The 26,500-nt window shown below is 37.5% G+C and overlaps 2 protein-coding genes across 3 annotated transcripts in view; one reads left to right on the forward strand and one right to left on the reverse strand.

The window, feature by feature from the left end:
* abcb10 (ATP-binding cassette, sub-family B (MDR/TAP), member 10) overlaps positions 1-25,374 on the forward strand; it is a 36,738-nt gene extending 11,364 nt beyond the window's left edge. The window contains exons 14-27 of the mRNA XM_073873639.1: positions 11,877-12,041; positions 17,913-18,369; positions 20,176-20,376; positions 20,600-20,802; positions 21,010-21,144; positions 21,271-21,417; positions 21,624-21,759; positions 22,631-22,726; positions 22,857-23,066; positions 23,174-23,253; positions 23,337-23,517; positions 23,646-23,689; positions 24,049-24,083; positions 24,278-25,374. Of these exons, the coding sequence (XP_073729740.1) occupies positions 11,877-12,041; positions 17,913-18,369; positions 20,176-20,376; positions 20,600-20,802; positions 21,010-21,144; positions 21,271-21,417; positions 21,624-21,759; positions 22,631-22,726; positions 22,857-23,066; positions 23,174-23,253; positions 23,337-23,517; positions 23,646-23,689; positions 24,049-24,083; positions 24,278-24,533 (2,346 nt within the window). The 3' untranslated portion in view covers positions 24,534-25,374. The remainder of the gene's footprint in view (positions 1-11,876; positions 12,042-17,912; positions 18,370-20,175; positions 20,377-20,599; positions 20,803-21,009; positions 21,145-21,270; positions 21,418-21,623; positions 21,760-22,630; positions 22,727-22,856; positions 23,067-23,173; positions 23,254-23,336; positions 23,518-23,645; positions 23,690-24,048; positions 24,084-24,277) is intronic.
* On the reverse strand, positions 604-17,022 carry LOC129415489 (unhealthy ribosome biogenesis protein 2 homolog). 2 transcript variants are annotated; one of them, XM_055169468.2, is made up of 10 exons: positions 16,919-17,022; positions 16,159-16,302; positions 15,834-16,010; positions 9,866-13,145; positions 9,567-9,727; positions 8,998-9,108; positions 7,257-7,499; positions 4,576-4,672; positions 3,966-4,105; positions 604-1,989 (listed from the first exon to the last, which is right to left on the reverse strand). In XM_055169468.2, exons 2-10 carry the CDS (start codon positions 16,282-16,284, stop codon positions 1,792-1,794), a joined length of 4,533 nt encoding a protein of 1,510 aa, XP_055025443.2. In that variant the 5' UTR covers positions 16,285-16,302; positions 16,919-17,022; the 3' UTR covers positions 604-1,791. The 2 variants fall into 2 exon arrangements, with proteins under 2 accessions (XP_055025443.2, XP_073729333.1); XM_073873232.1 differs by lacking the exon at positions 16,919-17,022 and adding an exon at positions 16,603-16,781.
* Positions 25,375-26,500: the final 1,126 nt, after the last annotated feature.

The following is a 26,500-nucleotide window of genomic DNA, read 5'->3' on the forward strand; positions in this document are numbered from 1 at the left end:
TTCAGCAGAAAAGTTTGCCGTTCTCGCTGTTTACAGACAGGAGGTGAGCGCACGTGAACGCGCCGATGACGTATGGTGTCTGCGTGGACTCGCTGCGCGGTGGGAATTCAAATTACCCTTACGTATGAGGGACAAAAAAGGAAACGTCCGTTCGGACCGAAATCTATGATTTGTTGAACTTTTTTTGGTCCTACGCCTTTCACATATGACATAAATTTCTACAAATATATTTAAACAACTTAACACAGTGATTTCTATCAGGATGTGAGGAGACTTTTAACCAACATAACTAAAAATGTTTTAGGATCAAATCTGTTACCCTACCTTTAAAGACAACAAAGAGAGAGTGCATAAATTCAGACATCATGTTTAAAGGCTGTATATATCATGATTTTGGTTTTAAGCACTGTGCTGTGCAAATAAGATAACTAAGAAAGAGAAATCTAGTAAAGAATGAGAAAGGATCCGAGGCAGATTTAAAATGTATAGCAGTTAAATCAAGTATTGTATTACTTGGTGTAAAGTGGAATGCACAAATTTTGTCACAAATCATTAATTCATATATGAACAATTGTATAATGAACATTTAGATAATGAAGCATATGGATTACAGCAACAATGGTGCTTTAATAATTTCTTTATCTCCTTTGGTCATCATGACTATAGCAATTTCCTGCCTTGATCATGAACCACAAAATGTTTATTATGTAAAGTACTGTGTCAGTGAAAAAGATGAATATTATTGTCACCGTTTTTGAAAAGAAACACTATAACAGAGATATTTTAACTTTAACTTGCAGCCAATAAATATTTATGTGTGATTTAGTGGAAACTGTTAGGACATTTTAATATGCAGTGTGCTAACTTAATCATTTTAAGTATATGTGGATATTTATCGGTTGTTTATTTCCTATATCTGCACTCAATAAATTACAATGAGACATTGATTACATCACAGACCTGTCTACATGTAAGTAATTTAATTAGATTACTTAACTCTCCACCAGCCTGTTATTGAAAAGTTGCCCGCCGGCATTTTTTGTGATTTTCAGAAAATGCCTTTCAATGACTTTCTAAAACTATATAAACATACAAATATTTCAATATATAGACCCTCTGCTTTCAAACAAAACGGGAAAATTGTTTCATCCCATCTTTATTTTTTCTCGGTTTATAAACTCTTAAATATGGGTAATTTTCTTCAAAAATACAAAATTTTGAGCAAAAAGTTGAAATAATTGCATTTTTGTAAAGGAATTTTGATAGAGACCAGAATCAGAACGATTATCAAAACATATACAGAGTTTACAATTAATACATTTTGATTATAAAACGACACAGGGGTAAGTGATTTATGTTAAAATTTTAATTTTGTGGTGAACTAACCCTTTAAGAGTTGTGTGTGTGTGTGTGGGGGGGGGGGGGGTGTTCAGGGTTGCAAGCATTATAGTTGTCTCAAATTAATCAAAATAATTTCACAAAAATTCTTCTTTAAATTTCAACTGTTATTTTCTTAAAAATGAAACTCACGTTAACCATAACAGCTAGTAACATTGAATGAATTTATGACCATTTTAAGTTTTGTTCATGTACTATATATATTTTTCCTTTTGGAAGCGGTGCATCATTTCTGTTTTTAAACATTTGTAAAAATAGGTTTGACTACAAAAGTACAAATGCAAGCTTGACATGCCTTTGACATAGTACATTCAAGTGTAAGTAAAAACTAATTACAGATATTTTACACAGATAGTTTGAGGCCGAGGATACACTTCTACATATAAATGTACATTAGACAGTATACTTTTCTTCCCCTTGCCTTTGAGATTTATGATAGTGTGTGTAGCTACTGTACAGTTCACTGAACACTTCCTTAACTCCCATTTGAAGTGTGGTGTTCAAAAACTTTATGTCCTGTTCAACACAGCGGTCCAGTACACAATATATTCCCTCTGTCAGATGTGCCTTGATTTCTGGCTGAAGTGTCACCTAAGAATAATAGAGAAAACTGTAGTTAAGATTTACAGTGATAGGAATTATTCAGCAACGGCACGCAAACGTTGGATTTAATTTCTCAAGCTGCAAGAGTTTTTTACAGTTAAAGGAGGTTTGCCAATGACTGGATTGCGCATGATGTCACAATTGTGAAGCCACCGCTCCGCCATATTTGGTATGTCCAAACATTTTATTAAAGGTCACGTTTTTCCTGATCACACTTTTCATACTTTAGTTGGTGTGTAATGTTGCTGTTGGACCATAAATAATACATGCAAAATTATAAAGCTCAAAGTTTAGAACCTTTACTTAATTCTGCTGTAGCCAATGACAGAATGACTTGGCCTTGTGTTTTGGACTAAGTACGTCCCATGCGCAGCTTCAGGGCTGATGAATGCAAATTTTTTCTCCAGTATTTTTGGATAACATACTGCATTCATATTGCTATCAATTTTAACCAAATTTCCTGTGCCTTTGTAGCTCACACATCCCCAAAACATCAGCGATCCACCTCCATCATAGGCCTTGTTGACTCCTCTCCAAATGTAGCGTTAATGGTTGTGGCCAAAGTGTTAAATTGTGGTCTCATCACTCCAACTGACTTTGTGCCAGAAGGTTTGGCGTGTTGTAAGTGAGATATTTGTGGCATTTGCAATGCATAGCAATGGCTTTCTTCTGGCAACTGGACCATGCCCATCTTTCTTTAAGTGCCTCCTTATTGTGCATCTTGAAACAGCCACACTATGTGTTTTCAGAGTCCTGAAGTTATTTGTGGGTTTTTCTTTGCATCCTGAACTATTCTCCTGGCAGTTGTGGTTGTAAATTTTCCATTTCTTAATTACAGTTTGAACATTGCTAATTGGCATTCTCAAATACTTAAATATGTTTTATATCCCTTTCCTGTTTTATACAGTTCAACTACATTTTTCCGCAGATCCTTTGAAAATTATTTAGCTTTCCCCATGACTCAGAATCCAGAAGGTTCTAAGTGAAACATAAACATTGCAAATAACATCAGAAGTAACAATTGATTCACATACACATATCCTAAAAATGAATCTTGTGTGACTGATATGCTGTAAACCGGGTGAATTTAGATCATGATTTTGAATGCAAGTTAATGACGCCCTCTGCCAGCCGCTGCAACTCTTATGGTGGCTTCACTTCTCGCTGTTACGTTATCGTTCTTTGCACAGTCATTTATATAGATCAATGTATATTAACCAAGTTTTGAACTTTTACCTTTATTCAGAAAAGATAGTCAATTTTCACTGGAGACTTTTCTTAAAGTGGAGATTTTTGCAAAAAAGCTTGTATGTACTTTGGGGGTTTTGTCACAATTGTTAAATACCAATGAAATGACTAAAGTGACACGTGTGAAAATAAGGCATTTCAATTACAGACTAATAAGCATTTTTATTGCCATTTAGTGAAATTACTAACATAAAAAGCCTAATAAAAAAGCTCATATACAAGAAAACATGTCAGATGCACTTATTTTCATATCTATAGACCCCTTCAAGGTTTGTAAACATTGAATGACGATCGGGTGCGCGCGCAGCAAGGGGTCAAACTGTTCATACCATTTAGGCTTTATAATTTAATCTAACAGGGCTAGTAAATGATGACTTACCTCAAATTAAGTGAGCACTAAACGCAAGCCTCTTTAATATTTGCATTGTTCCAGTCTGCACGTTAATTGCTTGCAGACGCAGATGTTGTATTTTTTTTGTTTTTGAGATTCTGCATGAATCGCGAAAACTTAACGGAAGACCTGGTGCGATTTTCACAGCCCACGACGTAAGTAGGCATTTTTGACGATAACAAATAATACGCAACTCAATCTGCTGTAATGACATTTCTGACCCCGACATGCGCAGTGTGAACCGCCTGTGACATGAACCGTGAAGGGGTCTATAGAAATGTACCTGCCACTCTACTTTAATGGACAGTGTTAACCATGATCTTACCCTTTGTAAAGCACTGACATACTGTGCAACCATGAATGAAGACATGACTGTAAAATCCTCAGCAACACTGCCAATATGAGTGTACATCCTCTCCACCAGCATGGCACACTTCAGGAGATATTCTTTGTCTTTCTCACAGGCTGAAAGAAGAACCGCTCATGTAAATGTAATTGTAAATACATTTTTCATGTATGACTAGTTAAAATATGAATATGAATCTTGGTAATATAACTACTTTATATAGCAGTGAGAGGAAATGCTCATGCCATCAAACTCATGCTTTATGTACATTACATTAAGATCATCTAAAACCCCACATTAAAAGTGAAACTCAATGAATTTTAAGAGTAATGTTCCTTCTGATAACATTAGGATCGGACTGGGTTTTGATTAAAATCTCAGAAATAAAGACACAATGCAACTGTGCAGTAAAAACACGGCCTTAATTTCTAAGTTTGGAAAAGAGATCTCAATCCTGCAGGGATATGTTTTCATTACCAAAAAACGTGTTGAGCCTGTTTCCACTACTAACCAAAGTTTGCATACTGAAGAATGTTGAAACTCATCTGAAATGGCTTTTAAAAATATCATATGAAGAGAGCATGCTTACCTCTGTCAGTCTCTCCCTTCTGTCTGCCTTCATGCATGACCGAAGAAACCAGGCGATAAAAGCAATTCAGGAAGATGGGAAAAGCCTTCAGCATCACCTGCAAACATGTGAACAACAGATTGACATTTGTAAAACTGGTGCACAGTGTAGAGTCAAATGTGATTTTTGAACCACTGAAAAAACTCAGACTAATTTTCAAGTCTAACACAAACAAGATATAAAACGTTTATGAATGAGCTAGAAATTTTAAGACCCATACTTTCACCTCTCGCCATTCTTGGATGCTTTCATTAGAATTTCATTTCTGTGAGTTCTTTGTAACATATGCTCATATCCATCAAACCCAAAAGCATATCTGAAAACCAGTTTCTTATTGGAAGAATGTTACTCATTTACCATGACATACACCCAGGCCCAGTGACCTGAAAGGCATAACTTGGGGGGTGGGGGTTGGTTAGGTTTGGATCTAAACTGAAGCCGTTTCTCAATACCAAGTACGCCAAACTCGGACTTGTGTCCTTCGTAGTTCGAACTTGCAAGTTCAGACTCTGAAGAACGAACTCCTGATGCGAAATGCATTCTGGGAAACTTCGCTGTCATAAGTCCACACAAGTCTCCTCTGATGCATCCTCGATAAAATGGGCGGATCAAGAACACATCTGGGGATTTTATGTGAACTTGCGTTTGATGCGAACTTTGAATTGGAACAGTACTTGGGCCGCGACTGATGACGTTTCACAAGTCCACAAGAACGCAAGTACAGACAAGAACGCATATTGAGAAACGGCTTGAGTTTAGATCCAACCCTAACCAAACACACCTGATAAATCTAATCAAAGTCTTCAGGATTACTTGGAAATGAAATGCAGGTGTGTTTGAATAGGGTTGGAACTAAACTTTGCAGGACAGTGGCCCTCCAGGACCCAGGGTTCCCCACCCCTGCCTTATTGTGACCGATTTCCTGCTCCTTCAAATTTATTTATTTATTACGGCTACTTATAAATCCAGCTATTCAGTGTCCATGAGATTCTTATTTCATCCAGCACAGTATTTTGGCATGTTTATGAAATAAAACACTCAAAGCCACATTATTAAAACATTTTTTCTAAAGCTACTTAAAAGCTGATAAACGGATGTAAGAAACCCACTTTTTTTAAAAACGATAGCGGCAACTGGCACAGTTTTTACATCCACAGCCTTTGGGTGATTCCCTGAATCAAACTAATCTATATATATATATAATTCAACTCGTACGAGTCAGATTAAATGGTCTTATCAAGGTTAAGCTACAATACTTCTTAAAATCTATTAATTTTGCAGATGCTTGATGTAAAGCAGCTAACAACACATTCAAGGTATATATCGTCAATGCCCGATGAAACTCACGTATGTCCAAAACGGTTACTTTTCAGGAAGTGAAAAAAACAGTATTTCAAAAGCAGTTGAATGTAGCGTTGTCATACTTGGTACAGCATCTTTACATGTAACCATATTCTTGCCAGTGTAATGATATAATCCACATTTGACCAAAATTGAGTTTAAATGGACATACGTGCATATATTACAGTAACGGTGGTCGATACGCTTTCTTCCGATCATTAATTAGAATGACCAAGTCGCGTTTCATATTGACAGATGAATACACTCAGTTTATTAAATAGCCTACATCTTAGTTTATTAAATATGCTTAGTTTATTTAATATTAATTATAAATTTATTAAATGTCTCTTGCAAACTATGAAGGGACAATGAATCAATACACTGACATGGTAATGCTAGACCAGATGTGTCCAGACTTTTTTGTGTGGTCATCTATTTTAAAATGATAATGGCGACAAGATCTACCTGCTAAAAAACACAGTTAATTATTTTTATAACACTTTAAATTAGGGCTGTAACTCTTTATCGTGCAAATGCGTGTTTTCTCAATGAATGAATCTGAATGAATTACGGTGAAATGCCGCCACATCCAAAAGCCAGGGGGCACTCTCGTGCAGAAACTCCAATTGTGCCACAGAAGAAGTAGCATTACGAACCCTATTCCAGGAAATGTCTACAGGAATATGTATATCGCCGTTCTTCAGATTGTTTTAGGTATTTTCATGATAATATTTTGAATGATTTTGTTTAACGAGTGTTGCTTTTTTAAATGCACGTTATAAACGACTCATACTCATAATGATTTTAGATTAATAACGGACTTACTGACCAAAACGCCACAGTACACGCACAAGCTGCGCATGAAACACAGAATCGCGATGCAGCTTCAATTTTAGACAGGTCACACGATATATCGTTACAGCCCTACTTTAAATGCTTATAGGACTACTGTATACTGCATATAACTCTACATTGAATTTACATGATTTTTATGTGCGATCTACCGGCATTGCCTTTGTGATGGACTGGAGATACGCGGCGTGATTGACAGCTTTGACACCAAATGGATATACGTGAAAATCAGATGACATGATTTCACAACTTTTCATTGGCCATTTATATATGTGAAGCATACTGTATATGGAAATGAACCTGGACATTCAATCAGTCGAAAAATCGGCAAAATGAATATGCATGGTTTTCATCAGACAGTGACGATATAGATCTATATATATTTGTATCCTGTAAATTAAACCCATACCCATGGTGTTGCTTTGCTCTAAAAGTATCTGGGCACTCACCTGAGGGTAGCACAAGATAACTGCAAATAAGACTTCATGGATGGCCTCAAAAGCAGCATGGTACTCTTCCATCGAATGGCTGTCAAGAGGCACAAACTGCAGAGCACCCAGCACCATAACAACATGGTGTGGATTTGAGAGTTTTGTTTCACCCTGACGGAGCAGGACGGTTAAAGCCTCCAGGGTTGGTATGGTCAGTGCACGGGTTAGAGGAGGTTGCTTGCTGGACTCTTTTATCACAAACTGAAAACAGACATGTTTGAAATTCACTGGGAATGTTCGGATTTGCTCTGGTTCAATGGATAGTGTTAAAGATGCAATGTGGGACTTTTAGAAGGACCTCTTGACAGAAATCAAATATTATATGTATAACTATATAGCCAGTGGTGTATAAAGACCTTACATAATGAACTGTAAAGAGATTGTAGTGTCTCAAAAATTGAGGTTGGTTGCAATTCGCAATCCGCTAAAAAACCCACACTGGACCTTTAAAGGAAAACCTTACTCAAAATGTAAATTCTCTCATAACTTATTCATGTTCATACCATCACATATGTATATGACTTTTTCTTTAGTAGAAAAGAAAGGAATAATTTCATATTACAGGATTTAACATGCTGAATATTCATTATTAAAAGCAATTCATCATCACAAGTAATCCTACTACAGTGGGTTAATAATGTCTACTAAAGGGAAAAAATAAAGTTATTTTTATGGATATTCTAAATTATACTTTAATAAAAAAGCTTAGTTTGTGTTCAGGCAAAAAAGAAAGTCCATGAAACGAGGGTTAGTAAATTATAAAAGAATTTTCGCTTTTTTTTAGGTAAACTATTCCTTTAATCTCGCCATAAAATCAGTAATGAGAAATAACCCTCGACTGTCTGTCTTGACTATAATCAAAAATACAGATTTTATATTTAGATTCACATTGCTCACTATTAATTGTTGTGCATTTTATTCTACTAACTATTTTAAGAATTTAAATACTGACCCATCTCTCATGTCTTACAATAGCCGTGTTATGGTAATAAGGTAGGACTTCATCAGTGAAGAATGATGTGATATTGTACATATTTCTCAAATACTGTATGTATTGCACAGCTCTTACAAACTAGGCTGATATTTTTCAGACAGAAATCATTTAACCACCTTCAAATACAGTACAGCACAACTAGGCCTGTCACAATAGCTACTTTTGATAAGTTGGTTAATTGCAAGACAAATAATGGTGATAGTCGATATTATTGTCTTAAGACAATTTTATGTCGCCGATTATACATGACAATAAAGTACATCCTTTCAAAATGTGAAATATTAATATGAAATTGAATGTAAGAAAAAATAATATTATAAATATTAAAACATAAATCAATATTAAAATATGAATTTAATAAACAGCTAATAGTCATTCTTCAGTGTAAATCCCAGCTTCACATGGTTTATTGCTTTAGACAAGTGTTACTCCGCATCTGTGAGTATGCGCCATTATGCAGAGTCACTTTAAAGACTCTTATCTCCGAAGAGTCTTTAGTTTTATTAGATTTATAAAAGACCGATCAATTTTAACGATTCTTTCCGATAACAAACGTAAAAATTCGGAAGGAGGAGTTACGAGCTGCGGGAGGAGCGAATCATGAGTCATGCAACACTTTAGTAAAAACAAAAATGCACGCATCAATCACAATGACAAGAAAATCTAATTAAAAAACAAATTGAAAGCAGTTACTAAAATACTTACAATGAAAGTAGATATGAATTGTGGAGTGATGAGCCAAAACGCCTTTGAGCAATGCTCTGGAAACAGACAGCATGCGAGTAGCTTTGTTAGAGTCACAGCTGACAGAATCTCCTGTGAAAGACATCATTTAAAAACAAGATATCAGTCAATATGAACCTTAAAAAAGAGAAGTGAAACAGACTATTTTTACCTTAATCATTGCTGATTTTCATGTCAAAATCGATTTCATTTAGCAGAAAAAAGACAAATCTCATCATAAACAATTCCACAGGCTGAATTACATTCACACCCTAAATGTACAACACTTTCTTACTGCATCTGTTTAATAACCATGACAATTTCAGACAGGATCTCTTTTGATCTTGTAAGAACTTAAGATAGGATGTTGACATAATACAGCCAGTTAAGATTTGACAACTTTAATGGGACACTATAAAGTCACCACCATTGTTATTAAACAGATAGGAATGGATAAATTAGATAAGTTAGCAGTTTGTATGTTTCTGTAAAGCCCCAGATTAATAAATATAAAAATGTTGTAAAAAACACCACTACACTAATGGTCTTACATTGTGATGTCCTTCTTCAACCTTCGACACCACAAGCCCGTCTCTAAGAATCATCAGTAACAGATGAAACTGCTCCTCAGTACAGTCATCCATTAGCTTATCAAGCAGCTCCTTTACTGCTCCCTCCAGCTCCTTCACCTCTGATACAGACATCCAAGACCCTGATAGACAAACAAAATATTGCTCATTCAACTCAAACAGATGATACATCTAATAGTATAGTTCACTGGAAAGTAGTTATATTACACAAGTGAAATTTATGAGAAAAGACAAAAAAAACGTTCACACACTTTACGCACCTGACAGCAACGCATGGATGCTTCTCAAAATCTCAGCATGGATTTCTCCAAGATCTTCAGCTTTGATCTTTTTTGCAGCCGTATAAAATGCACAAAGATAGTTAATGGAGGAAACAAGGAAGTCCATTGGACGCGCTGATGGACACAGCTCCTTTAATATCTGCTGGAAAAAGCTCCTGTAGAATGACATACGAGATATTTTCACCAGCCCGTCCTCCTCAGAGCTCCTCTGAACCAGGTGACAAACTCTACCTAGTTCACTTTTGAGCATGACAGTGACAACTTCAACAGAGAAGGACTGCCTGAGGACACCACTTCCCTTACCCATCAGTACAGACTGAATGGCTGGCTCAATGACAGATGTGGCCATTTCTAATAAATGAGTCAGAGTCTCATCCAGCTGTTTACTCTTCCCCAGTGTCACGATCAATTCTTTGCAGAGCGTGCTTAAAGTTACCAGATGGAGCTGTAAGATGCAGAGCCCCCCCTTCGATTTCTCTGCATCTACAGTCAGGACCCCCGCAACGCTGTTACTTTTAACCATGAAAGAGGTAAATTTCTCCAGATTGATGCACATGCTGCTTTTTCTGTCGATTATGAGCTGGATAAGAGTTTGAATGAAGTCTTGAACTGACTGAAGAAGAGATAACCAGGTGGGTCCATCCACATCCCTGAGGAAGGCCTCGCTGCATCGAGCGAAGAGGAATGTCATAGTTGCCTCTAAGAGACTGCTACCATGAATGATTTTAAGGATGGCAATTGAATTTGTGACCATTAGGAGAGCGGTCATAACACTAAAAAGCTCTCTCAGTAATTCAATAGCATCTGACAGTTCTACACTTTCATCACACTGGACACAAACAGTCATCATAAATAAGCAGAGAAACACTTCTGAATAATCCTCAGGGGTCATCGCATATCCATTCAGGATACGAGTGACTTTAAGCAGTGATAGGAAACCATCTATCTGCGTTTTTGATAGAGGTATTGAAGATCTCAGTTTGATCGAGTTTAAAATCTCCTCACTGATTGATTTCAGACGCTTTAGAGAAGGTGTCACGCTGGTTTCTCTATCTTCAACATCCATACTTATTTCAGCACAAGGTTTTAAAAAAGAAGGACTGATCAAGTGCACATGCGAAGCGTCAAGCAGTGCAAAAAATGCCTTGATGATGCACTTTATCAACGCGGAGTACATTTCAGGGAGTTCACAAATAACTTGTGATTCAAGCAGTTGTCTGGATATTAAGGAAACAGAGACCCCAGTGTTCTCCAAATTGTTTCCAGAGGCACCAAAGCTCTCAAGCAAAGACATAAGCATGAAGTCGGCTAATTTCGATATGTCTTTCTGTGCAAGATACGGGACTATTAATGGAAAGTTTGAGGCTATGAGAAACCAGTGGGCTGGCATGTAAGTGTTGCTGTTAATACTACAAAGCTGGAGGTCCCAGATTTGGTCAGTGTTGTTTAGCTGTACTGAAAGCTCATGCCTGCTTACAATAAATTGGGCTAACAGTTTTCTATTTGTTGAATCTTCATCTGATGTTACAGTGGATGATTTGAGCAAGTTTATCTTCAGCTTGTGAAGCGCAAGGAGTTTTTGAAGTAGTTTAACAAGTGGACTTATGTCATGATCCTCTACGTTCTTCAGGGCTCTCTCCACTAAACTAGTTGTGACATGCTGTGATGTGTATCTGAAACAGTGTATCTGGAAGAGGGTGTCTACCTCCACCCATGTGTGAGTAAGAAGAAGGGCCACGTCTAGGATTTTGTCTTCTGTGACAAGATTCTCCTCAAACTGTTTCAGCAAGTTTGTAACAACGTTCAGCATCTCATCCATCAGATTCTGTGTTTGTTTCGCAATTGGCACTGGGGTGCTGTTGTCCAGGGTCTTAAAACTGAATAAAACAGCATTAAGCAGCAAGCTCATGGTAAACACTTTCAGGGCCAAATCTCCCATTTGTTCTCCCATGTGGGGAAGCAGATAAGACTGAATTCTTTTTAAAATCAGCCAACAGATTTCAAGATTTTGACTTGGAGGGGTGTCCAGCAGACACTGACTCAGGGACTTCTGTATAGTGACGGACAACAACCCTGGTCTCAGTTCATCCGCCGCTGGCCGACAGATCACATCAAGCAACTCCTCGAAAAGCTTCGGCAGCTGTCGGAGTTTGGCGTAAGTTTGCAAAACAGCCGACACAAGTGCTTCACTGGCTTTCCTAACACGTATTTCCGTGTTGTCCGCATCAACCCACACAGCTGATAGAAGCTCATCTAAATCTGGCTCCAGGATATGGTGATTCAGAGTGAGAAGAGATTTGAGACAGCGATACCAGGCTGGGATGCTCACCTGGGCATTGTTAAATAAAAGGCGAGCCAATTTCCTGTAGAAATTAAACTGCACCTCTTTGTGTTGTATTTTGTCTACAGCCACATTATATATATCACCAGCCAAACAGAAGTTTAGTAAGTGCTCCAGAGCAAGCAAAGCGAGTCCCCAGTTCGATGCACTGAACGTCTTCTCAATATCTAGCTCATCTGTGAAGCCCAAAGCAGTAATAAGCTTAGTCGTGAGATGAAAGGCCACTAGCTTGTGCTCTCCCCCTTTACAAAACGAATCTAGGGCAAATTTGAAAAGCAGAGGAAGGGAGTTTGACTTAACAGCATAAAATAACACCCGTTCCTCATTGCTGTCCCCTTGGACGCACAGTTTTGACAGAATCATTTTGACAGGGCCAAGCAAACCCTTGCCTGCATGGCTCTTTCTGGCACCAGCTTCATCCTCTGATGGTAAAAGTTCTTCCTTGTAAGACTGTAAATGATCAGAGATAAAGAGAGCTGACTGAAGAACAGCGTCTACTTTGCTTCGGATTTCCTTGCTCAGGTTCTGTCGAATCTTAACGTCGTCCTTCTCGGTCCACACCCTCGTGTTCAGTAAGTGTCTCAGCAGCAAAAGAGGCTGAAGGAGTTTTGATGTTACTTGAGAAAACACTCGGTTGGAGTTTGCCTGCTGTTTCTGAACTGTGAGGTAGGTGCTGAGAACATGGAGAAGAACTTCAAAGACTTTGAGTGAAAGAGGCTCCTCACATTTCTGCTGCCTGAGCTGCATGCTAGATAAGCCACAGAGTCGAGCCAGGAGCTCCACCAACAGCTCATAGTTTGCAGTGTAAGTCACAGAGAGAACTGGTGATGTTAAGATGCCACTGCAACAGTTCAGTACAGTGTGAAGACTCACAGAACTGAGACCTGAAGTACATTCTGAAATCCTCTCGTTGATCATCTATAAAAATATAAAACAAATGGGATAAGTTAGCCATTACCAAAAGGCAAAATTGAAATCGTTCTTACATTTCATATAATTCATATAATGTTAATAAATGCTTCGTATACTAAACCATTTGTGTTCTTTGATGTACTGAATAAATTTTTCTGTTATATTGCAACATCTGTTAAAGGAATAGTCTACTCATTTTCAATATTGAAATGTGTTATTACCTTAACTAAGAACTGTTGAGTCATCCCTCTGTCATCTGTGTGTGTGCACGTGGGCGCTGGAGCGCGCTGCGACGCTTCGATGGCATTTGGCTTGGCCCCATTCATTCAATGGTGCCATTTGGAGACAAAGTTAGAAGTGACCAAACACATCAGCGTTTTTCCTGTTTGGGACGAGTGGTTGTACGAGCAAGTTTGGTTGTACGGGGTGAAACACGGCGCTTTTCTGGGCGGATTTGGAAGAGTAACTGTATTTTATGGCGTGATGGCGCTTTTGGGAGTACTTCGACTCGCCTGAAAAGTCCGCTCCCCTTCTCACTCTCATAATGGGAGAGGGAGGGTGTTACTGCGCCGAGTCGAAGTACTCCCAAAAGTGCTATTACGCCACAAAACACAGTCACTCCCCCAAATCCGCCCAGAAAAGCGCCACGCTCCACTTTGTACCACCAAACCTGCTCGCACAACCACTCGTCCCAAACAGGAAAAACGCCGATGTGCCTGGTCACCTCCAACTCCATCTCCAAATGGCACCACTGAATGAATGGGGCCAAGCCAAACGCCATCGCAGCGTCGCAGCGCGCTCCAGCGCCCACGTGCACACACACAGACGACAGAGGGATGACCCAACAGCTCCCAGCCAAGGCAACAACACATTCCAATATTGAAAATGAGTAGACTATTCCTTTAATATTACTGTCATAATGAAGTTGTCATAATGATCATGTGATGTTCTGAATTTATAAATGTACTTATAAATTTTCATTTCCAGCTATTACTGCCATATATAAAGTTAGTATTTCTGTTAACATTTTTTACAAAAAAAAAAAAAGTAAATCAATACGTTAGTAGGGCAAAGGTTGTGGGTTTGATCCCCAAGGAATGATCCCAAAGGCCTAAATGCACTTTAGGTCGCTTTAGATAAAAGTGTCTGCCAAATGCATGAAGGTAATTTAATTAAAATTTAAATGTTTTCCCTGACATATAGAACTATGTTGTGAAAACTAAAACGTATCATATTTGTTGTTACCAATATTTGTTATAGCAAAAGTTTCACAGAAAGAAAAAATCTATATTGTTCATCTCTGATGAGCTTTTTACACCTGGTCACTTCATGCGTTTTCTCTGATCGAATAGCTAGCCGATCGTAAAAAGACCTGGGGTCTCATTTATAAACTGTGCATAGGATCCTTAGTCCTTACTAAAACTCTACGTACACACAGAAGCCAAAAATGGTATAAGACAAAACATATTAAGACTTATAAAACAAATCAATGTTCCCTTTATAAATCAATCAAAGATCACCTGCTACGCTTTTGTGCGTACGTACGCATTATAAATTAGGCCCCAGGTGTACAATGTGTAAGTGTTTTTCGAGACAGATTTAAATCCGAACGCTCAAGCCACTTCAGGTGGTGGTCGGGAACGCATTTCAGATGAAACCGGACAAGTGTAAATTGAGGGTGTCACGATTTCGGTTTTAAATCGATCGAAATTAAGTCACAACCTCAAACTTCAAATTAAAAAAATGGAATCGTCGATGCTGCCAGTTATGAAAACAGCATTTAAACATTAATTATTGGGGTATAGTCTCAAAATCTCGTCTGGCGGTAATAAAAGCACGTTTTTAAGGTGCAAAGTATTGACACATGTTCATCTAACATCTTTCGTTTTATCAAGGTATGTGCGTGTTATATATTTTTCCACTGGCAGCACGACTAACATGGCAGGGCATCTCCGGGTTCAAGGTCATATATATATTTTTTTATAAAAGTCTAGTCTAAAAACTGTAAAAAAAGTAAAAATCGAGAATCGAATCGAACTGTAACCTTAGAATTGAAAATATAATCGAATCGAGAATTTGGAGAATCGTGACACCCCTAATGTAAATACATCTGGTTAATAAAACCACATATATCAGCACATAACTCCTCACTAAGGTAAACAGTAAACACGTCACCCAAAAGTTAGCCTGCGAAGAGGCAAACAAACAAAGACGAGGCTCTTATTGCTTTATGGAGCGACGACAGTGGGACTTTCTAGAACCAATAAAAGAGTCCAATGACAACTCAAATGATATTAAACAAAGAAATAAAACTTTGAAAGAGTTTTGTAAACACTTTTCCCCATCATGGACCTGTACGTTAAATCATCGTGCCATCACTCTGATGCTGATCTGTACTGCGTGCTTCAGCTCATGCCAAGCAAGAGACACGCGTCCCCTTCCAACATCCAGTACAACATACAGTAAGTGCTGCCTTTTGTTGCATAAACGTCGTCTTAGGTTTTTTTAAGGCGGAGTAATGAATAGCGTATTTGCATTTTGGGCGGGAGTAGAAGATCGGATTGATATCTGTTTAGCCAAGATGCATTTATGTGGCCGAATGTAAATGGAACAGTTTTAACAAATCAGATAGCTATCCGATCAGAAAACACAAAGTGACCAGGTGTAAAAAGGCCCTGAATGACTTGTGAATACCTGTGCTACAGTGAAACGTAGGCTAACAGTCTTTCCTTGACTTAGCACGTTATGCAGCTTCCGGCTGTGAATTATGTCATCTAGGTAGCTCCATAAACCCTCCACCACCTCCGGGGGTACCTCCACTTTCTTATTGTAAAAACCAGTGAGGGCATGACTTGTCCAGTCTAAGAGAACCTTCAATAGGAAAAACAGAAAAAAAATATTTTTCCAGTAATGAGAGAAACAAAAAACATAATATGCATAATAAGATATGCATAATATACAGTATGTATGTGTTTATTTTTATAAACAAATTGAAAAAGTGTATAAAAAAAGTAATTACCTGCTCTTTATTAGGAAGAAGGCACTGAGTTGATATCCATGCAAATCGAGCAAGTTTCAGTTTGTCTGGCCAGGGTGTGCGTGGGTTTTTCAGCTTTAGATGAATGCCAGAGTAAATGGCAGCCATATCTAAATATTTCTCTGTCTAATGCAAAAAATGGAAGAAAAACACACATTACCTACCTTGTTTATATCAAATATTAATACAGTCTTTTGTGTTAACTACTAACGTATGAAATCATGAATATCTGAAAAGAGGGAAATGGCCACTAGATGGCCACTCATTATAAACCTCTCATGTCTGCTTTTTCAAATTTGCCTTGCCACAGATTACATGAAAATCAAACTAGCAAAACCAAATCCGTGTAATTGTTCAGCAAGTTGTACATTTGTGTAAACGGGTATTATGGACTACAATTAAATAAAAAAATATTCCTATGCTCACCCGCATGAACAAATCCTGAAGTATAACATACTCTCTTATTTACTATAGTATACTCTAGTAATTACTACACTTGGTTATACTATACTTAAGTATTTGGTAGTTTTACCTATATTGCATTGATTATTAACTTCAACACACCGTAAATACTACGCATATTTAAACACCACTTCTACTCGTGGTCATTTAAACAATCTTAGTAACTTAGCTAAGCTGCTGAACACAAAACGTGGTGTTACTGAATAAACCCACAATGTGATAACATGAATTATAATAAGCATCTGCTTTATTTAGTTAGAATAACTTTCAAAATACTCACATTCTCATCACACACGTGTTGTCGCTGCGCAAGCTGATGAGACCTCTAACCTCCACACTTTAACCCTAGACAGTAATAATCAACAGAGAGCATCAAACGACATTGCGGAAGTAATGCACGTTTTATAAATATATGACTGTTGTAAATATAGGATAGGCGGTCTGTAGTCATGCTGAATTTTATAATTTAAATATAGACATAGATGAATTTTAAGAATATTGTAGCTATTACATTTACAGTCCACATACAAGCAAACTAGACGTGACATATTTGTATAATGACACCGCTGTGTTTAACACCGGTATATTAACAAAGAAATAAAATATAAGTTGGCTGAAACAGCGTTGAATGATGAACAGAAATTTAGTATAAAGAAACCTTAAGTGTGTTCAGAATTATGCGGCGCCACGCAGGTCAACCGAAGTGTGACATCATAATACCGCGAGAGCGACTAAAAAGAACATTGCTCTCGCGATACTTCTATGCCATAAACCGAACTAATCTGCGCAGCTCTAAATGAAGTCGAACACACCTGATGATCTTCAATCGATTAAACATTTTTGACTGATCATGTCTGAAAATGAGTGAGCTTGTACACAGATCACCCAGTAGTGCTTCGCTTCCTCCAAAGTCACGGAATCACAGGGTCACCTTTTAATTGTAGTTTTTAATAGTTTAGTACTTAGGATGCTTTAACGGTAATGAAACAATCATACAACGTTGTGCTCAACAAAGGGCGACAGGTTTTTGTGACAGGGCGCTGCCGGTGACTGTGCTGGGCGTGTGTGAAGATAACAGCTGGATATGAAAACTGTCACGAACAGATAATGTTCACTAACCGTCGAGTCCGATCTACAGCAGGCCAGTTTTACTAAAGAGACCGCGAATTTGACACTGTCATGCAGTCAGAGCAGCAAACACTCCCGTATTTTACAACATTGTTGCTGAATTTCTTAACTGTTTGATCTAACCAGAGTCGACCGATGAAGATTAGTTGAGGACCAAACTTGTAAACTTTATTTTTGGACGTCTACTGATTTTTTTAATGTATGGGACAATGTTGCGAATACCAAGATTTACTGTAGGGAAAGTACTACAATGTAGTATTTCCTGCTGTCGTCCAGATAGATTTCACCATTCACGAATATCATGGAAAAGGCAAGTATACAGGAATGGATCAGATGTTGTTGTTTTGCCGGTGTATAAAAGAATGAATATATCCCAGCTGCCGTGTCTCAGACACGAAGGGTTGTTTGCATCCAAGTTTTTGGCGAAACACTCCAGACACACCATTGCTTTCTATAGCACATCTACAGACTCCAAACAAACCTCAACGACTGTGGAAAATCAGGACAGTAAAGTTAGCACATCAGAAAACTCACTGCATGTACCATCAGGAGATGTCAAGAAGTTGCTGAATCTTGCACATCCACAGAGATGGAGATTGTCAGGCAAGTCCAACAACTTTTATGCATACAATATTAGAGGCATTTAAAGGGATAATTCACCCAAAAATGAAAATTCTGACATTTTCTCATCCTCATGTTATTCTAAACCTGTATGAAACCTGTATCATTTTGGGGTGAACTATCCCTTTAATAAGAGGGATATATGAGTATAACAACCTTTTACAAAATGTTATGTTAATCTTACCCTTATAAATAACCATTGTGAAGTTGGAGTTTCCTATTATAATGTTGTTGTACATTGATGATCCAGAATAAATGCTTTATTCATAAACTATGGTATTTTTTTACAGATCATATTCAAAACATTGTTTCAATTCACTACCCTTTCGTGTTGTTAGTGGCCAAAAATGGCCACTAAATTAAACGGCTGTAAAAATGTATCTGATGAATATTTTTTTCAATTTTTTTGCATAAATTTGTTGATCAGCCTCAGTACTGATCAAAACAACAAAAATGTCATGATTTTAACTCTTTAATTGCCAAGTTCATAAGTGATGTCACTGATATGAGGGGAAAAAACACAAAATTACTGATTTTCAATATATAAAGTATTTGTGGACTGGATTTTTTTTTACCTTTTTCACAGTCTTGGGCATGCCAAAGATTAGTAAAAACATTGGCTTTGATGCATTTTTAGTTTTTGTGCTGCATCAGATTATAAACACTTGGCAATTAAAGAGTTGGAATCATGGAATTTTTGTTAACATTTGGTAGTTTTGATCAGTAACTGAGGTTGATTAACAAAAAAATGTGGGGAAAAATCATCTGATACATTTTTACAGCAGTTCATTTAGTGGCCATTTTTGGCCACTAACAACACGAAAGGGTAGTACATTTGTCCACGGTATATTGTTGAGTTTTTGAAAAATGTCAAAGCATTTTCTTAAAATATGTGTAAATATAAGATTTGTCACCAAAAATCATTCCATTTGCTGAAACACAGAAAAAGTTGTGGCCAAATTAAGACAAAAAAAGGGCCAAAAATGGCCCCAACAACACATAAGGGTTAAACCATTTAGTATTTCTAACAATGTCGAACAGTTTTACATAAAAATGGTAAATTCTAGTTACCTACAGAGTGTTACTCCTGTAGCTCACTTGGTAGAGCAATGTGTTAACACCACAAAGGTCATGAGTTTGTACCCAAGGAAAGCAGATACTGATCACATGTAGGGATGGGACGGTAGTAGGGATGGGACCAAAGTTATCACGGTTATCAATATAATCATGGTTTTGTTAAAATGAGATGGAAATGTTCAAAAATAACTTATACACAATCTGAAAACATTTGAACAAGTTTAATTTTTGAAAATCACAATTTAATATTTCATGTCCCTGAAATTATTTCTGTGGTAAAAATAAATTAATAAACCTGTCTAATAAGTTTACCGTGAATGAATACAATACATATCCCTTAAATGCCTTCAACTATGTTGCATGCACGCGCCTGCGTCAAACTGATTCTGGCTGGACAGGATTTCAAAATCACGGTAATCAAACACGGATGTAATGATAATTAAATTTTAAACGATAATACTAACCGCCAGGACATTTTATCGTGGTTAATCGTGAAACCAGTAATCGTCCCATCCCTAATCACATGTATGGCTTGTAATGCACTGTAAGTCACTTTGGATAAAATCATCTGCCAAATGTAAACTTTATAAATATTCCTGTAAATTAACCCACATGTTACTTGGATTCCTGGGTGGATAATAATGTTGAAAAATGTCCTTTATGATCTGCACCCCAAGTACTGGTATTTACACTTCCGTTTACCCCTCATAGCGGCTGTGGGATTTCTGGTGGTCTCCAGCGCTGTCACCATGTCTGCACCATTTTTTCTGGGAAGAGTGATTGACACCATCTACACCAGCCCTACAGAGGACTTCACAGCCTCCCTCACTTCTCTCTGTATCATGCTAACTGGAGTCTTCCTCTGTGGTGGGGCTGCAAATGCTGCTCGTGTCTACCTCATGCAAATCTCAGGTGAAGTCTCAAAATAAAAACCTACCTAGGATAAATTATATAGTGTAATATGCATCCTAGTGCAGCAGGGAGTGAGATTTTTACATATTTATGTGATGTTTAAGTTTGGTGTAGTCCACTTACAAATCTGTTATTATATAGAAGCTTTCTGATTGATCCATTAAACAGTACAGCATGGATTACTGTGCGCTCTCTCTCTCTCTCTCTCTCACAACTTTTACAGGGCAACAGATTGTGCGAAACTTGCGTGAATCCCTTTTCTCCTCCATTTTGAGACAGGAGGTTGGATTCTTTGATAAGACCAGAACTGGAGAGCTCATTAACCGCCTTTCTGCAGACACTACCATCGTTGGACGCTGCCTCACTGACAATCTGTCTGATGGACTGCGATCCCTCGCCCAGGCAGGGGCTGGAGTTGGCATGATGGTGAGCCAGATGTTGTGGTAGTTTGACATTTTAGCAGCTAATTCCTTTTTCTTCTACATTCTATTTAAAAACACAGTCTAGGCATTGCTTCCTCATGTGTTTCTGAAAAACAGCAGATTCGGATGCTTAATAAAAATATATAAATGAATGCACTTCCTCATTATGAACTTTTGACTAAGATAACTCTTGAACTTTCTCTTTCTCAAGTTATATGTGTCACCCAGTCTGGCAGCCTTTGTGCTGATGATTGTTCCTCCTGTTGCTTTAATGGCTGTAATTTTTGGTCGATTTCTCCGCTCCATATCCAGACGCACACAGGATGCACTGGCAGCGGCCACACAGGTAGAAGCTCATTTATGTTTTCTATTATTTTAATGAGGAAATGGTTGAAAATATATCATTGAGTGCTATAGTCATTGTTCTGTAGTCAAGCATCCGTTGACTCTGTAGCTTCTCTGCATCTCTTAGTTGGCAGAGGAGAGGATCAGCAACATGCGAACAGTTCGGGCTTTTGGAAAAGAGCTGACAGAGTTGCAGAAGTATGCAGAAAAGGTTGACCATGTTTTAGAACTAGCTAAGAAAGAAGCTGTGGTTTCTGCTGGATTCTATGGAGTGGTAAGATACGTTTTATTTATCAAAACTTGATGAATAATGTGCTTGTATTGCATGCAAGATTTTCAAATCTGGCCATTTAAAAGAGTTTGCAATTTGCACAGTGTCATCTTGCTCAAATTCAAAATGAACCATTTTAAAGTCAGTTGTCTATTACAATGAAAGTCACGCTCACGTATTTAACTTAAATTCTATAATGTTTTATATAGACAGGACTGAGTGGAAACGTTATCATGCTAAGTGTGTTGTATAAAGGAGGTCTGCTAATGGCCAGTGAGGCCATGACAGTTGGGCAGCTCTCCTCTTTCCTCATGTATGCCTTTTGGGTAGGCATAAGCATCGCAGGTGAGGACATGTGCTTAAGACCACTGAACATCTGAATATATGCCTCCACACATACAAATCTCATGTGTCATATCCCAGTTCAGGAAAAAAAAAGATTACTTTAAAGGGATACTCCACTTTTTTTTTAAATATCCACATTTTCCAGCTCCCCTAGAGTTAAACATTTGATTTTTACCGTTTTGGAATCCATTCAGCCGATCTCCGGGCCTGGCGGTACCACTTTTAGCATAGCTTAACATAATTCATTAAATCTGATTAGACCATTTAGCATCGCACTCAAAAATAACCATATTTTTCCTATTTTAAACTTGACTCTTCTGTAGTTACATTGTGTACTAAGACCGACAGAAAATGAAAAGTTGCAATTTTCTAGGCAGATATGTCTAGGAACTATAGTCTCATTCAGGCGTAATAATCAAGGACTTTGCTGCCGTAACATGGCTGCAGGAGGCGCAATGATATTACGCAGTAGCCGAAATAGTCCCCTTGGTAACTTTCAATAGCAGAGGACTATTTTCGGGCTCTGTGTAATTTACAAAAAAGTGGAGTGTCCCTTTAAGATAAGGGGCTGATTTTCAGGTTTGGTGGGTTGGTTTACGTGGAATTCACTTTATCTGAGTCATCTGATCACAAGCTGGGCTTTCATACTTGCACAGGAACAACACGAGACCATACAAAGGGTTCTTTGAATAGTTCCCATTACACTTCTTAACAATGGGATTTCCCTACAATTCACAAGTGGGTGCTGAACATCTCCCACTAGGCTTTATTCATAAATAAAACATGTCGGTGAACTGTAATTTTTTCCTGCATAGATTGAAGAACTGCAGTGTTGTCATTCATTTTGTTTATTTGTGGGTTTTAATTTCAGGTTTCAGCTCATTTTACTCCGAGCTGATGAAGGGGCTTGGTGCTGGTACCCGTCTATGGGAACTAATGGATCGAAAGCCTGAATTTCCTCTCAATGGTTAATATAATTTCCCTTTAAACTTTGCCAAAAATGCAAAGAAAGTAACCAAAACTTATTTTGAAAGACTTTAATTTTGTGTGTGAATAGCGATAATGTAACTAAATCTTTGTTTTCTGTTGTGCTTTAGAGGGGCTTGTGTTAAGACCAGAACAGTTAAAGGGAGAGCTGGAGTTTCGGAATGTGTCCTTTGCGTACCCAACAAGGAAGGACGCATCCATATTCCAGAATCTAAGTCTGCATGTACCAGCAGGGTCAGTAATGGCAGTGGTGGGACCCAGCGGCTCAGGCAAATCCACTCTGGTGTCCCTGTTGCTCCGCTTGTACGACCCTGATTCAGGTAAGAAAATACTTGAGTGATTGGATGCTTTGCCAATTCATTGCTGTGATATGACAGTACAACTATGGTATATTTTCATTATAAACTTTATGTTGATTAAAATGCAGGTATGGTCACTTTTGATGGCCATGATATACGAGATTTGAATCCTTATTGGCTGAGGAGTCACATTGGTACTGTAAGCCAGGTAAGAAAAGCCATTGGAAGAAACAGAACCAAAACAATCCTGTTCCCATTTTGTTAATTTCCTTACAAATGTCTTTGTTGTAGGAGCCGGTTCTTTTCTCCTGCTCTATTGCTGAAAACATTGCTTATGGAGCAACAGACCCGAGTCAGGTCAGAGCACAGGACATCTACAGGGCAGCGCAGATCGCCAATGCTCATGACTTCATCCAGGACTTCCCCAAGGGCTATGATACAGTTGTAGGAGAGAAAGGGGTCCTGCTGTCAGGTATGACATGTACATATCTGATCCTCCCCATTTAAACGAAAAACTTGGTTTTGACATATGACAAATTCATAATTCTGGGTTGAATTTGTATGTGATTTAAATTTAATGTATTTTTTTTTAATAAACAGGTGGACAAAAACAAAGGGTTGCCATAGCAAGAGCCATGCTAAAGGTAATCTTATGTCTTCAACAAATAGTTCACCAAAAAATGAAATTTCTTAAATTTACTTAAAGGAATTTAAATTGTTGTTTATGAGCGTTAATGAAGAATGGAAAGTTTATTCAGTCTGATATTTTTAAAGAATCAATTGATCAGGTTCACTTCAGAAATGTTTAGTTTTCTCTTTCTATTTGGTATCCTGTTGAATGTTAAAGGCTGGGTGCACGATTACCAAAACACACTTGTAGCCAATCAGCAGTAAGGGGCATGTCTACTAACCGACATCGATATTGGCTTTCAGAGATCGTGCACCCCACCTTCAATTATTTGTTCCTTACTAATTAAACATTAATTTATTTTTGCTTTAACAGAATCCCAAAATACTCCTATTGGATGAAGCCACAAGGTGAGATGTCTGAATACAATGAAAATGACTTATACCAGATTGATTTGGATAACATACCCATGCAAAAGTTCAACAAAATTATCAATTAAAAATGTGGAAATCTAATAAAACACCATTCCAAAAATTGCATTTCAGTCTCGTCATAATCTGAATGGCCTTTGTATCACTAAAATTTCCACTTCTCTCTTTGTTAGTGCTCTGGATGCAGAGAATGAGTACCTGGTCCAAGAGGCATTGGATCGTCTAATGCACAATCGCACTGTCTTGATCATTGCTCACCGTCTGTCTACCATCCAGAGTGCAGATGCCGTGGCTGTGCTGGATCAACACCGTGTGGTGGAGATTGGCAGTCATGCCCAGCTCCTCGCTAACGACCAAGGCCTCTTCCGCAAGCTAATGGAGAAACAAGCCTTCATGCAGGCTGAGCAGAAACAGGCTCTCTTAAAATAGAAGAGACAGTCATTTAAAGACAACAAAGAGAGAGTGCATAAATTCAGACATCATGTTTAAAGGCTGTATATATCATGATTTTGTGCACTCCCAAATGAAATATATCTATTAAGCCTTTGCTGTATTACAAACTGCTAAATAACTGGAAACCAGTTGTATGCTGATCGTTGTTCGTTACATAGTACTGCTGTTATCTTTATTAAATGGCAGATTGTCATAGCATGCATTGCTGTGGACATACTTTTAGACTCGTCAGAGTTGCGAAAATGTTTGCTTTTTCAGCACAGAAGTGAAGCAAATGAGAAAACTTGAAAAAGATCTGAGGTGGATTTAAGTCAAATCAATATTGTATTACTTAAAAAAAATGTGTAAAATGAAACGCACTAATTTAGTCACCAATCACTATCAAGGAATTGATATATAAACAATTGTATACATGAACATTTTGATAAAGAAACATATTTTTCTTGGATTATAGCAACAATTATGTTTTAATATTTTCTTTATCTTCTTTGGTAATGACAATGGCAATTTTGTGCCTAGGTCATGAACCACACAACTTCGGAAAGTAATCCAACTCCAACCTAATTACTGTGCCAGTGTCTTGTCAGTAGTAAGGATATTGTAAGATGAATATTATTGTTTCCATTTTGAAAACAAACACTATAACAGAGATATTTTACAGCCAATATATATTTATATGTGTGATAAAATGGAAAATATTCAGAATTTTAGGAAATTTTAATATTCAGTGTACTAACTTATTAGGTTTCAGTATTTAAACAAATGTGTATGTTTATTAGTTGTTTATTTTCTACAATAAATTGACTTGAAACATTGATTACACAGCCCTGTCTTACATGTAATGCAAATGTAAGTACTTTAATCACCAAAAGAGGGTGCTGTTGACCCTTTTAACCACTATGAGTCCAAGTTATTACTTTAATGTAATTTGTGACCTTGCTTGTAAAATCCTGGCTAAAGTCTCATAATGTAATAATGTGATTTACTTACCAGGAAGTCTCTTTGAGATTAAAATTTTACCTGGCCAAGATAGCAGCCATACAGTATGGCAGCATTTAAAAATACATCAAATACACAATAAAACAGAAAAATGTAAAACATTTTAGAACAAAGTATCCTCTCAACAAAACATTCACAAACCTCCATGATGCCATTTATTAATTATTTAATCATTGATTTTACTTACATTTCTTCTTTGTCTTTACCTTATTCAACATGAAAGACATCAAGGTTATATTTTCACAGTAAATCACAGTAAATCACAAAAACTTTGAGTTTTCACAGGCAGGGTCAAAATTAATATTTTTTTTAAAACAAAACAATGAAATGCATGCTTAAATGAAACTGGATTGGCTCCGTTTTGTTAATGCATAGTCGCAACTCGCAACGTATTAGTCCCCTGAAACAAATAAGACTTATTTAGTCTTCTTCACCTCATTCTTGGCCAGATCACCAGGTCTGATTAAGGTGAAGCAGGTAGATTATAATGAATTAAGTCTCTAGCTCAGACTGTTGCCTTGTTTGGCCAAATAGCTAAGCTGATTTACCCCCAACCCAATAACTGGTGACTGCCTTGACTCTCTCTACTACACCTCAATCAGCTCAACGTAATCTCATAGAGCTAAGTATGGAAGTATATCTGCTTGGCACAGAGTCCAGCTCTTATTGAGTAAAGCATGCAGAACAAGGACCACACACCGTCCTGACCTATCCCCATATCTCTGCAGTAATTAAATTAAATTAAAAACTATACTTGTATAGTTACTCTAGATTAACAAATTAAAGGTAGCCTACATCTACCATACTTACATACTACAATCTTGTTTGAATCTTATGCATCCTCCAAGTATCTCACAAAGTAGTAGTAAGGGAGATGACAGTAATCTCCAGTTATGTTATTAATGATAAAATATGGAAATATTGATTTGAACAACATCCAGTTT

Source organism: Misgurnus anguillicaudatus, chromosome 11 (assembly GCF_027580225.2).
Source record: "Misgurnus anguillicaudatus chromosome 11, ASM2758022v2, whole genome shotgun sequence".
Classification (NCBI taxonomy): Eukaryota; Metazoa; Chordata; class Actinopteri; order Cypriniformes; family Cobitidae; genus Misgurnus; species Misgurnus anguillicaudatus.